The following is a 14,679-nucleotide window of genomic DNA, read 5'->3' as shown; positions in this document are numbered from 1 at the left end:
TATTTCAAGAGATTAATTTAAAAAAAAAGATTAAAACATTGAAAATTTTTGTAAAAATGAAAAGCATATTTATTATAAATTTATTTTCTATTTACTACTCTTTTTACATGAAAGTAAAATAACTTATAAAAATATATACTTAAAAGGTTCAAGGAAAGATAACACATCAAATAAGAAAATAATTAGATACTTTTTAATATTTTATTTTAATACTAAAAATTTAGATTTATTATATTTGAAAATATTTTAAAAATCTTCCAAATACTCCTTTTTTGTAGATGGGAATACAATCTAGACTTGTACTGTTTAAACAGAATTTGGACAAGATTATTTATTCAACTTAGAAAAATAATGTTCAAAATAAAAATAACTATAAACAAAAGGTACATACATTTAAATAACATTTCAAAAATTAAAATAACTCTGAAAAAATTAAGTTTTCATCCAATTAAAAGACATCATTGTCCACCAATCATACTAGAATGTTTTTTACAGTGTGAATGCATGTTCACATTTGTCTAAAAAGGGAGAAAGAGAGAAGGAGAAAATGCTTTAGAGTTATGATGGAAGAAATGATGATTATTTACCTGAAACTGAGATGGTTGAGTGTTAGACAAGTTGTGTTTTTACCAGATCTATTCTCATTTCTAGGAGAATAAGAAACCTGGATTGTTCACTTCACGTGCCAACCAAAAATCTGGAAGTCCCCAAAATCCATCAACTAATACATATACCCAAAAAATTCACCACTGTGTCTACCATCATCACCATCACTATCATCCAATCCAACCAAATCCCTCTCTATAATTACTACCAAACCATGGCTAATGCTTTGCCTCCATCAAAATCCAGTAGTGCAAACCAATGAGTGTTTCTAACTTAGATAGATACATAGATTGTAGTCATGTCCTAAGTTGATAACACTATTATTACATCAAACTTATAATAAGGAAACTTCTATATAGTTTCCCTTCCTCTCCTTCTTTCTTCTCTTGTTTCCACACCACACCTTTCTTTCCTTTTGTCAAAGTTCTCATCTTTTCCTTTTATTTTTCTCGATCTGGGTGTTTGGTTTTTTCAGGTTTGAACCATTTTTCTGATTGGGTCTCTCTCCACCTCCAAAAAGATCTAATTTTTTGCCTTGTTTTGTTCCCAATCCCTTGTTTTTCGATCTGGGTCTGAAAGAAACTTCTGTTTTTTTATTGTTGTTGTTGTTGTTTAATTATGAGGAAAAGGGAGAGAGAGAATCCCTGTGGGGTGTGTGGCCACTACCACAAATATGAAGAAGGGGAAGTGTGTTCCATTTGCGGTCACCGGATTCCAGTTGGATCGGAGAAAACTTCGATACAAGTTAGTGCTTTTCCTTCTGTGATTCTGCCCGAATTTCTTTACCTAGGAAGCTATGACAACGCATCACGTTCCGAGCTTCTCAAGACACAGGGGATTACTCGTATCCTCAATGTAAGGGGTCTTGTTATTTGTTTATAATCTGTGATTCAATCTGACATCTTTTTTATTTCAATGTTCCAATGATTAACTATGAATGCATGCATGTTGATCAGTTGAGTGTTGTGGGGTTGAGATTTTGAATTATTATGTGTTTGGAATTTCAGTAATAATTGAGGAATTGTAGGTGAAGTGGATTTACTTAGGATTTTCATTATAACAGTTCTTATAATTTCTAGGTGATGAATGTTCTAGGTGGTCAATGCATAGGAATGACGATGTCAAACAGAGCTTTAAATTGTGGCTACTGCAGGAAGATGTGTTACAGTCATGAAAACTACAAAAAAAACTTTGTTGTGGACCCTTTTTAAGACCTTGATTTCAAGTTAAACATTTAGTTGATAGATTTTAGATTCAGAGACGATTAATAGTCAAATTTCTGAAAGATTTTGAATTTCATTTTGGCAACCAAATAGGTTTCCATGTTGGTGACATTATGAATTAGTTCAAGTTTAGGGACTAATATGACTGAATAAATGCAAATTCATGGTTCATAAGCTCAATGATCAACTTCATTGTTTGGGCTGATTGTGCAGATACTTTTTTTAATTGTGGAAAATCATGAAGATGTGGAATTAGGTTGTTTCCCGTACTAGTGAAAAATAGTTAGTTCTAAATGGACAAGAGGTGACTAAAAGTAGAATGATTTTGAATGATATTCAATTTGTTTTCATGGTGTATGTCATTCTTATCTTTCTCAGAGGTTTTACACCTTAAACCTGCTTGTCCAAATTTTTCTCATGTGTTTATTTTCTTATAATACCTTTGAATTCTCTACTTTTGCAGACTGTTCCTTCTTGTCAAAATCTCTACAAGAACTCATTTACCTATCACTGCCTCCCAGATGACAAAACTTTGGCATTTGATGAAGCAATTCAGTTTCTAGGTATTTTTCTGTTTGTCCATTTAAAACTTATACTTTTCATTTGCCCAGGTGCTTGTTTAACACGGATTTGCTGCTTTTTTTTTTTAAATAACTACTACATATAATACTTGTACTTGCTATGGAACTTTGGCCAGTGTCTTCATGCTCAATAATACTAGTAAATGATCTGCTACATGGACTTTTACTATTATGTTCTTTTGCACTTCTACTTGGTAGTATTTTGATTCTTTTTCTAAAGGACTTTCTCTATGAATCATCTAGTTAATTATTAAAAAATAAAAAATAAGCAATATATTCAAAAGAAAAGACCATTATAGAATCAGAGACATTAGATATTTGTTGTTCACCTACTTAGCAATAGGATCAATAAAGGTCTTGAAAGATATTCCTTAGTACTTTTCTGATAGGTTCAAGGGAAATGTTTATATCTTGAACAAATCTGCTACACTTTATTATCTACTAATTGCCCACTCCATTAGTCCCCCCCTCCGATCCAAACATTGCCTAAAATTGCAATTTCCCTTTCTATCCTCTTTTACCTATGTTTCTGTTTCTGCTAGAGGGCCTGCTTAAAGTCAATGTTGAAGAAGGCTCCTTAAACAATTTGATTATTTGAGAGAATCCCCACCATCTATCACTCTATTGCAGTGGTTTCTTGTAATTTTCTCATTATGGGCATCTGAATCCATGACTTAAGGTCTTTCAGAGTCTGAAACTTTCCCAACAGTGCATAGTCAGGTTGGTAACATCAAAAGCTTGAATATATTTTCTTGTCAGTGAGCACCATACTAATTGTTTTATTGAGATAAATGCCAATGAGGGTCAATAGTAGTAATTAGTGAATAGTGGTCTAGATCCATGCCCCCAAAAGTGCAATTGTGGGATGACTGCCATTTTGAGTCATGTATACATTACACATCTATTTATGCTGAAAAATAAATAAAATACCTAAATTTGAAACATGGCAACAAATGAAACAGATTCTTGCATCTTTTTATGATGTATTGCAATTAGTATAAACACTAAAGAAAACAAATTTAACATTCATGAATCTGGAAATGTATGCAAGTTCTGAGAGAAAATAGAATGTATTTGAAGAGAAAATCTCATCATGTCTGATGAGGTCAATCTTTGCCTTAAAACTTGACGAGTCAAAATTGAGCAAAGCAAAGGACTTGATCACTCACAATGATTTGAATACCATGCAAGTGCAAGGGAAAGAGCTGTTGTCGCCGCACATGTGAAACCTTAGGGATTTAAAGCTGTGCTTGGTTTTGAAGAGAAAGTGTAGAAGCTAGGGCTGACTGGGCATCAAAGAAGAAAACGCGAACGAAGTAGAAAGGGGTTCGGAAGATAGAGTTATTGTTTTTTTCCAATTTTACCTTATTAAAATGCATGAAACCGACACGGAAAAAGGGGATGAGGTTGTCTTCTTGCTGGTAACACCTGGGGCAGCTGGTAACGGCTCCATTTCTGCTGTGATTGGTGCAGGACCTTGACTAGAAGACATAAAACAATGACTTAACTAGGAAGTGGACCTTCCTGCTATAGAGCTGTAAATGTGCTGAATTGACTACTCTGCTAGAGACAATTCTTGAATGAAGTTTAAATACAGTTTACTCTTTTGTGCAAACAATAAACTGTTAGTTTTATGACAAATTAGTTTGATATCAGCAAGTTTAATGAAATAATAGGTAAAATTGGACAAAAGAAAAGCATTATTGAAGTTCGTGTATTCTGAGCTCTCTGTAATTATATCTTTTTCTTAATGAACTTGTTCTTTTAATAATTGGTAATGAATTTTGGTTGATAAAGAACGAATTGGAGCATAAACTCTGTTTGACAAAGATAGGTTTGTGGTGGGTGAGTGGACATACAAAAACTAGATCATGAATGAAGGCATTAGAGAGAAGGAAACAATAGCCCCTGTTGATGAAGAGATGGTAAAAATCTAGTATAAGGGGGTTTGACCTTGTAAGAACAGTGGAAGAACTAACAAGAAAACTTGATCTGGTGCACACAGGGAGTCCAATCAACACTCTAATTGAGCCTTAACCTTCCAAAGGGTAGGTTCATCGTTGAACACAAGTGTTGCTTTTGATCATGTACAGATCCTGTGTTGTAGGAAACATTATTTAGGCTCTTATTGTTGTTAAAAGGGATAACATCCACATAAAATACATGTTAATTTGATTCATGAGCTGTTATTTGAGTCCTTGCTCCATGAATACAGATTGTGCAGAGTTTGATCTTGTCTTCAGAAATGCATTTTGAGTCATTTGAATTTTAGGAATCTTTATTGTCATGATTTCCTACAACAAATATCTTGGAGGGGCAGGGAGTCAAAATAACCACTAGTGTGATAGACTAAGGCAGTAATGGATGGAATCTTTTTGGTGGAGACGTGCATGATTATGGTTTTTTGGAAAGGGGCTCAAGTGTGTTATGTGCTGCATAGATGGAAAAAAGCTGTGGACTGGTGATCTGGGTTTGATGATGCTCTGATTTTGATGATCCTCTTTTTGGATAGCCCAACATCGTTCGTAACCTTTTCAAGGTTGATAGGATGTGAAAAGCACCCATGATCTATATATCTGAGATGACTAGCTGCCATGGTGAGAAAACAAAGGGGTGACTGAAAAAAATGTTTTTTGTTGCAAATATATACTGATTAATGATGGGAGACAGAAAATTACAAAGAACCACGATAATGTTCCAGTAAAGGAAATAAAGATATTATTTGTTTATACACCATTTTACAAATTTCTTTTGTTAAAAGGATATTTTAATTTATTTTATTAGTTGATCATGAATTTATGGTTTGTGATATGTTCTGATACATGATTAAAATAATAGGCCTTTTGATTAACAATGTGATAGCTTATGTACCTAGGGACATTTTTTACTCTATCAGAAATTGTCACTCAATGTCTAGGCCTTAACAAAATTCTTTTATGATTGGTAACTTTTTGTGGTTTTTCAGCAAGTCCCTCACCATGCCCTTTACCTTTTGTCTTCTAATCTGCCCCCATCATAGTGGTCAGGGGGGCATGTTTGCACAAGTGTGTGGGTTTGTATTGTAATATTAGATGCTTTTCCATTGTTATATAATTAATCTTTAATGAGTCCTCTAGTGTTTAAGGCTTTATTTTAACTTGCTATCTCTGTAAATCTTTCTCATTTGGTTTAGTTTAAATGGTCGTCACTTGTTATAACATTGATGGAGTTGCATTATACGTTCTTTTTTGCTTAATGGGATATTTAGTATAAGTAACTCTTCCTATGCTGTTATTTCCGGATTTGAGTTATAACGTATGATTTGTCTAATTAAAATTAACTGAGTAACTGGTAATTAATGGATTCTTTGTCTTAAATTGACATTATACTTTTCTCTTATATTTCTTCCTTTTACCCTTCATAATGAAGCAAATGCCGTGTGCTTCCTTTGCAGAGTTATGTGAGAAGGAAAAGGAGCGTGTTCTGGTTCATTGCATGTCAGGAAAGAGTAGGTAAGATAATCCTAGAACATGCTATTTAATAAACATGTCAGTGACATTTGGTGCTGGTTAGTTTGAATTACTTAGTGATGGTGACTCAAAATGAAAAATGGAATTGATAGAGGTTTTTGTACTGCAGCCTTTCAGATGAGGATGTAATATATAGAAATGTTAAATTTTCTGAATCATGCCGTATTTAACAACAGGTCTCCAGCTATTGTGATTGCATACTTGATGAAGTCCAAAGGATGGAGACTTGCACAGAGTTATCAGTGGGTAAAGGAACGTAGACATTCGGTTGAACTAACTCCTGGTATGTATGTTTACTGTATCCAGCTTTGCTTCCAGTCTCCAATATAGCCATCAGATTTCATTGTTGGTTAATTGAGGACTTTTAACTGGTGAAATCATTTTATCTTAAGATCATTATGTATGGAAACTTAATCAAGTTAATCAACTGAGTTAGTGCTCAATAGTGGTTATCAAAATTTAGAGTGGAAGAAAGGCCAAATTGGTCATACAGCGAAATTGACTTTTTTTTCAGCTTAGATTAGTGATGATGAATCATTAACAGATCGTGTGGATAAGTTGTTGTGATATGTGTGTTTAGGATGCTTAGAAATTTCCGAGGACTTGCTTTGGATAACCCCTATGAAAATATTAACATGGATATGCTTTCAACTTGTCAATTCTCCCTCTCCCATCATCCCTCCCTCGAAAAGTAGCATCACATTTTTGTTTAAGGAGTGTATGGTGGTTTTAATACATTCATGTTAGAATTCCAAGTGTGAGTTTAAGTTCCATATTGGATAAAAATGAGAAAATAGAGCATCATATAAGGTTGAAAATCTATTAATTCATTATCTTAAAGTTTTGGATAGAGATTCTTATGTGGTTGGATTCAGGTCTCATTGATGTTGTATCTTCTGACTGAACCTCCTCCTCCATATGCTTTTTCTACATCTCACTGATTGGCTGCATTTTGTAAAAGGCTAATTATCACCTTTCTAACATGCATGCTTCCTTTCTTAATGTAGGTGTATACCAGCAACTACAAGAGTATGAGCAGAAGATCTATGGACCAATCGACAGTGGCAGCTCTCTGCTTCCCAGTTTCTCGCCAACAGTTCTTCCTTCAATTAGCTTTGGTTTCCCAAAGATCAACGATCCAGCTCAACTTCCTTCCTTCAGCACCGCTGGAACTCCTTCAATATTCGCCAGACCAACCTTAGACATTGCTCCTACAGAGTTTACATTTGGCGCTGGACCAATGCAGAAGAATGTGGCTGGAAGTCCCTTCAATGCCAACCAAACTAATCCAAATGGCACTGATATACAAATGGATGGCTCTTGATTCTCACCAGCCACATGTGTGATTAACCTGCTTGACAATTTGGCTTGTGGTAAAGTTTACCGGTACCAGGCTGCCATGTTTCAAGTCAAGGTGCAATAATCATAAGTGACTTGTCAATTCTATACCAACTTCTTTTTTCCCATGTTTTTTTCTTAAAATCTTTTTATAGTTATCCCTGGTTGTAGTATTGAGTTACAGCATATTTTACTGGTCTCAGTAGATCTGCGCAACAATGTCCAGTTTTTAATATTACAAGCAAAATCTTATCTACAAAGCATACAATAGTAAACAAGCCTGTTGGGAACCGCTGTTCTGAAATATACAAAACTTTTATGGACAAGTTTTTGAAATTCATTATCAAATTTTCACCCTTATTTTATTGATTATGTTAAATTAACCATGAGATGCTTATTATTTGGATACTGAATGTGATATTTCGATCTTTCTACTGAGCAATTCACGCGGAACCTTGTCCATTTCTCCACTTATGCCTCACCATCAGCATCAACATTATTATTCACTCTATCATTTTCCATTTATTATACTTAACCAGGCCCAGCTCAATAGTATTTGGTGCATTGAAGTCGTGTTTCTTCGTATATGACTTATGTCTACCAACATAAGTCTTGTCAATTCATTTTCACAGTACGAGGCAATCGTCATTGTTCTCTGGTTTTCGTCCTCTCTGTCTCAAGCTTGAAAAAGTCCTTTTTATGTCATGTTCATGCCCTTTTAGCCCAAATTACAAAAAATTAAATTTGAAACTTTTGGTGTCATTTAGTGATTTGAGTCGTACGTTTCAAATTTTTCGTCTTGTACTCAATTTTTTGCAGAGAATCTAAATTTTTGTACAGAGGGACAACACTTAAAATTATGCAGAGAATCATTTTGAAATCTTGGAAATAACCCTTTCTGTTTATAAGAAAAAGGTTGTCTGCATTTGTTTTCTTCCAAGGCTTCGCTTACTATTCTCTTTCACTTTTCGCAGTGTGTGGTAATATCGAGAATAAGTTTAGTTATATCATAACAGTTTTGCTCTAACGTTCTTATAGAATTCAATTTCTTAAGAAAAAAATTATATAACTCGGGATAGGAATCTTTTCCTAAAATTGTGAAAATGAAAATTAAGTACGAACTCTTTGCTTTTTAGGAAATGTCAAAATGTTAAATTAAATTTAACTTGATTAATTTTTCTACTGCTTTGTTTAAATGAAATAATCTAAATTTGTTACATTTTAATTTTTTAAATAAAAAGTTTTAATTACTATCAAATATAAAGATTAATATTTTAATATTGTAGGCGTAGACAAAAAATAATCATTATAAACTTCAATTGAGAAATAACTTAATCTACATCAAGTAAGAAATAGTTTAACCTATTAATGGATAAATAATTTCAATAATGATTATTATAAAAAAATTCATGTCTAACATTTCTAAAAAAATTTAACTTACTTTTGTTAAAAATTAAGTTCAATTTGTATCAACAAAAAATCCTAACCAGTATACATCAAATTATAGTTATGTTAATGTTGATGGAAAGAATCCTAATCAATAATGAATTTAAATTTAGATTTTAGTCAAACTTTATATAAAAGACCATGATAATAATAATTAAAAGGTTATATATATGATAGTTTTATCAAAATAATTTTTAAATAAATTCATGGTAGGTATTATCATGAACTTTAACACATCAATTATTCTTATAATCTAAAATTTATCAATTATTTGTTATGATATGAAAATCTATTAAATAAATATATATTAAATAAATAAATAAGTGAATGAATACAAAGAATGGGGATCATATCAAATCTATGATGAAATTAAACTTTAATAATGTGAAAAGCCTAAATAAATATATGGAAGTTATTGGTTGTAAAAGCAATAGTATCGTTTGCATATAGTAAGTAATAAGTAAATATATCAATAATTCTTATTGATATTTTTATCAAATAATTAGTGTGTAAGAAGATGTAACATAGATTATTTACAATTGTTAAAATTAGAGTTCATCCACTTCATTCTCATACATTAATAATCATTTCAACTTATATTAAATACTCAAATCCTATCTCTAGTGATCTTGAACATATGATAACTCATCAAGTTTTAATTTCTTGAATAACAAGCAACCATGCATTAAGGTTCAAGAGTCTTAAGATTATTAATGAATCATGTTTTATCCTTATATACAAGCCTCTATTAGATGTTCAATTTCAATTATAGGTTCAGATCATATTTTGCAATACATCAAGAAGCACAAGTAACAACAAACATTAAGCATGAAAGCTGAATATTAACATAAATTAGAAAAGCATATATTGTTAACATCACACAATACACAAGAATTTAATATTTTACATATAATTTTAACAAAGAAAACTAGTCTTCATTTTGGAGAACTTAAGATTCTACAAATTGAACAAATAGGGAAGAAATGAAAACTAAAGAGAAGGTGCAATCCTTCTTTCAAGGTTCTTGGTAACTACTTCTTACATCAATTGTGTCTCCACTTTCACATCAACACCTTAATTTCGTAGGCCATCTTCCTCTTCAACCCTAAAAAGGAGAAAATCAACATGGATAAAGGAGGAAACCTGAGAAGGAGAGGAAAAACTTTCCAACACTTTAAACAGCCTCCAAGAGTCTCTCCCAAACACCCTAGGTGATTCAAATTTGTAAAAATAAGGAATAATGAAAACCCTTATGAAAACATGATTAAATACTCACTCTCGCGTATCAAGGTTGACAAACGCGCCTAACAACTTCATCATTGCCTAGGGATGCCTAAAAATTGATGCTCTATAACTTGTAACTCGTTGAGCGAGCCATATTTTTGTCCAACAACTCGAATAGTACAAGTTTGGGTTATCATTTTCGCCTAATGAGAAGCCAACTCACCTAGCCACTTAACCTGACGCTCAATGGTGGTTTTTTGTTGTTCAGGGATAGTCCATGACAGTATAACCCTACAGGTGAGTCTTTTCTTCTTGTAGTCCTGAGTGCGATTTTATAGCCCTTACTGTAAGTATTTGTCTAAAAACCTTTTTTTTTAATCCAATCATGTTTCCTTAAGTTTCAGCTTATTTCTCTCCACTATAATTATTTTCTATTGACTTATTTTACACACTCAAAATAGATATTAGAGATAAACAAACATACACTAACTAAAACACAAGAAAGTATGAAAACACACTAGACTTGACGATAAAATAGGATAAAAGCTATCAAAGAGTTGATTTATTCAAAAAAATATAAACATATAAACACATAAATCAACTGTTATCATAGGTATAACTTATCAATATTAGAAAAATGATTTCTCTAAAACAAATGAGAAATTTTGAACTACACATATTTATAAAAGTAATAAAAATACCGACATCATCTTCCACAACCAAAACTTCTCAAAATTTCCCTCCAAACATATTTCAAAGCAAAACTTATCACATAAAATTAATATACATAGAAGTATAGACTCCTAATAAAGCTAAAAAACTATTACATTAAATAAGATTTTCTTTTTGACATATCTAAGAAGTGGAGACAACATATAAATGCACATAAATAGTATAGAAAAAACTACTATGTTTAAAAATATTTAAAAAAGTGAGAATTAGTAAACATTTTTTTTCAAATGTTAACCCTACTTGGTGGGAAAAAATCAAATTTTCTCAATTGAAACCACTTTTGCTTCAATTCAATCCATTTAATTAAAAATCTATTCCATTTAAAATTCATTTTATTCAATCTAGATTTCAATTTCATCTACATTTTATAACTTTTTTTTATTAGAGATCCATTCTTTGAATCCAAATTTTTAAATGTGAAAAATCTAAATTTTTAATTTAAATTTTTAGTTAGGTTTGACTCAAGGTTGATATGGGCTGACCTACAACAAGGGTCGAGACAGTCGATCAGAGTCAAAGGTTGAGACAGACTTGCTCGAATGCAAGGTTAAGCTAGGTTGGCCTAGGTCAAAGGTCAAGACAGACCAAACCAAACTAAAGGTCAAGATTACATGATTTGACCTAAGAAAAGGATCCAATTAGGTTGGCTCGGGCTGAAGGTCGAAATAGGCCGATGGTCGGACCTGATTAATCCAGGTCGAAGGTCGAGGTAGGCTAGTTCGGCCCAATGATTAAGCCAACCTGACCTAGACTCAATGTCACACAGGCCAAAGGTCAAGCCGGGATGACACATGTCGAAAGTCGATTGAGTTTGCCTTGGTCGAAATGTGGCCAAATTCTGCCAAGAAGGCCCCGACCAAATTTTGATCGAGTCGATCCTAAACAAAATTTGCTTGAATTCAATCGAGTTAAGAACAACCAAAATTTGGTAGAAGATCTCTCAGTGAAGATGCAACCTGTTTAGTGAAGGTTAAATCCTTCTCATGTGTTAGAAGTGGAGGATGTTCATGTTAGAGAGGATCTCTCAGTGAAGATGCAATTTGTTGGTATAGAGGAATGTCAAGCAAAGCAGTTTCGAAGAAACACCATTAGTCTAGTTAAAGTTGTCTAAGATGGTAGTCAAAGCTATCTAAGATGGAAGAATATGTGATACTACATGGGATATACAAGAGAATATGAGAGAATCATACCCTACATCTGTTTCTTGGTAAATCTAATTTTTAAGGTTGAAAATTTTAATATTGAAGAGAATATAAGAGTTTAAAAAATCATATTTTAGAATTGATAGTATATTTAGAATAATAAGACTCTGTTAATTTGAAACATTTAATTTTTAATATATATATATATATATATATATATATATATATATATTATTTACTATATTATCAAACTATTAATAAGTACTTAAAACAAAGGTAAATTTTCAAACCGTTTCAGAATCATAAAAGAAAACAAAAATATATGGAAACGAATTGGGGTGGAGTTCCTCATGCTCGGCATGTTCTCTACAAAAGAAAAAAAAGAAATATGTTAATTAGTTTTTTTTAATATAATAAATTGGAGTATGGTCTTACGTACAATTTTTTTTTATTTGATATTAATTTCTTTTTGTATAATTGAGTATTTTACATTATTTTTATATGTTAAAGAATTGTTTAGATATATTTGTAATTTCATATGTCATCTTATATTTAATGTCTATTATTTTAATATACATCAATTTTTAAAATTAAAATAGTTTTATTAATTTTATACTATATCTATACGCTTAAGTAAACGATGTTTATATGATTGAGCGCGTGATCTTACAAAGTAATTTCAATGTAAAAAGAATAATAGTTGAATATTTACATAATCGCACTAATTATCTTAATTCAATACCTTATTAAAAATAGGTTTAATGTCTCGGTAGGTCCCTATTTTCGGCGTGAATCTCAAATAGGTCCCTTTTCTTTTTGGCGTCTCAATTGGGTCTCCATTTTTGTAAAATTGTAACAATTAAAGGCCTACCGTCAAATTGGACAAACGGCCGTTTAATTGTTTATTACGTGGCATGGTCAGTGTTTTCAGTAATCATAGGTGGAATTAAAAAAGAGTTTTGTATTAAAAACTATGAAGTTAAATCAACTTTAGAGAAAGGGCACAGTGGTAATTCCCACTTCATCTTCCCCTCTCCTTCTCACACACAACCCGAGTTCTGAAGCAGAGAGGATGAACCCGAACATGTTCCGCTTGAGGAAGCCATGGGTCCTGCGCCTAACAGTGCGCGATTTGTGATTGTTGGGTTCTTCTTTGCAGGTCTGGTTTTTATGCAGGTTCGATTGTAGAGCGGGAAGGTGCGGTGGCGTGTGATGGCTGCCATGGAGGTTGGGCAACGGCGAGGAAGCTCGCGAGGTGAGGGAGGTTAGTGGTGGTCGCGGCATGGTTGGTGAAGATCGCGAGGTGATGATCCGAGATGAAGGTGCGATTGGGTTCCGAGAATGGAGAAGATGAAGATGGTTGTGCCAAGCTTTCGTCAATGGAGGAGAGGCGCGATGAAGGTTGCGGTGGCTGGTGCGTGTTGATGATTTGCGTGTGAGAAGAGTGGTGTCGCGGCGGCTGGCGTGGTTGATGGTGGTGGAGAAGAGGACTGTGACTTTGTGCGACGGCGGCGAGATGTTGGTGATGCGAAGACGAACTCGCAGATGGCGGTCGTGGTGGCTTCGAACCCTTGCGCGAAGGAGAAGGAAGGTGACGGCGGTCTTGGTTGAGGCACCGTGGTGGTCCGTTGATGCGCCGGCGAGAAAGGAAGGAGATGATGTTCTGGCCGTGGCGACGACTTGCGGCATTGGCGGGAGCGGCGGAAGCGGAACGGCAGTGGCGGCTAGGGTTAGGGTTTCAGTGGGTGGAAGATGATAGGGCTGACATGGCAAGGTTGAAGAGAAGGTGTTTGATACAAAGTCAGTGTGAGATGAGAATCATGCCACGTGTGATTACTGAAAACACTGTTCATGCCACGTAACAAACAATTAAACGGCCGTTTGTTCAATTTGACGGCAGACCCCTAATTGTTACAATTTTACAAAAATGGGGACCCAATTGAAACGCCGAAAAGAAAATGGACCTATTTGAGATTCACGCCGAAAATAGGGACTTACCGAGACATTAAACCTTAAAAATATATCTTCTTCCTAGATAAAAGTCATACAACAGTCTAGAATATCAATTACGGTTTACACTATCTAGAACAATTTTTTAATTTTGAATTCACGAACATGTATTTTTTAATTATAAAATTATAAATATATACAATTATAAAATTATAACATTATTAAGGTGGCAAAGACAACGTAATAGTCACCATTCGGTTGTAATATTATTCCATTAAAAAGAAGTAAACGTAGAAAAATTTAGTTGTTGGATTATGTCATATGCTATCGAATAAGTATTATATCTTTAGTTTCACACTTAAAGTAAAAAATACAAAATGAAACCTTATTTTAAAAGTATATACAAGTGAATACAAATATCATTTTAAAAGTAAAATTTGTAAACTAAATTAGATGTAAAATTCACTTTTTAATATTTAGTGCCATTAAATTTAACAGGTACTTAGTATTAAGTTATATGAAAAACTTAAAACTTAATTAAAATTTATATTAAAAACACTCATCAATTCATTGTTTTATAAATAAAAACAAAAATTTCCCATGCTCAACGTTTGCAAATTTTCCAAACAATAAGTATGAGAAGTTAAATAATTAAAACAACCATAAATTTTAACATCAAAAAGAAAAATGAGATACAAACAAAACAATTCATACTTTATATTGTTTTGTGGGAGCATTTAAACCACCCTCAAATAAAATAAAAAATAAAATCATTAAATATTTCCAACAAGATCATTACAGATCAAAACCATTGAATAAAAATAGTTAATATTTATATTAACATTTTTTATTTTTTATTGTCATTATTTCACTTAACTTCATTATAACGTTTACAAATTTATTAACAATAAGTGTGAGAAGTTGAAAA

The 14,679-nt window shown here is 32.8% G+C and overlaps 1 protein-coding gene across 1 annotated transcript; it reads left to right on the top strand.

The window, feature by feature from the left end:
- Positions 1-597: 597 nt before the first annotated feature.
- LOC108338448 (protein-tyrosine-phosphatase IBR5) lies at positions 598-7,517 on the top strand. Its single transcript, XM_017575340.2, has 5 exons — positions 598-1,461; positions 2,293-2,392; positions 5,844-5,901; positions 6,096-6,202; positions 6,927-7,517. The coding sequence occupies exons 1-5, from the start codon at positions 1,225-1,227 to the stop codon at positions 7,241-7,243; spliced, it is 819 nt and encodes a 272-aa protein (XP_017430829.1). The 5' UTR covers positions 598-1,224; the 3' UTR covers positions 7,244-7,517.
- Positions 7,518-14,679: the final 7,162 nt, after the last annotated feature.

This window comes from Vigna angularis, chromosome 7 (assembly GCF_016808095.1).
Source record: "Vigna angularis cultivar LongXiaoDou No.4 chromosome 7, ASM1680809v1, whole genome shotgun sequence".
Classification (NCBI taxonomy): Eukaryota; Viridiplantae; Streptophyta; class Magnoliopsida; order Fabales; family Fabaceae; genus Vigna; species Vigna angularis.
Note: the sequence above shows the minus strand (reverse complement) of the source record. Positions and strands in the feature narration are given on the sequence as shown.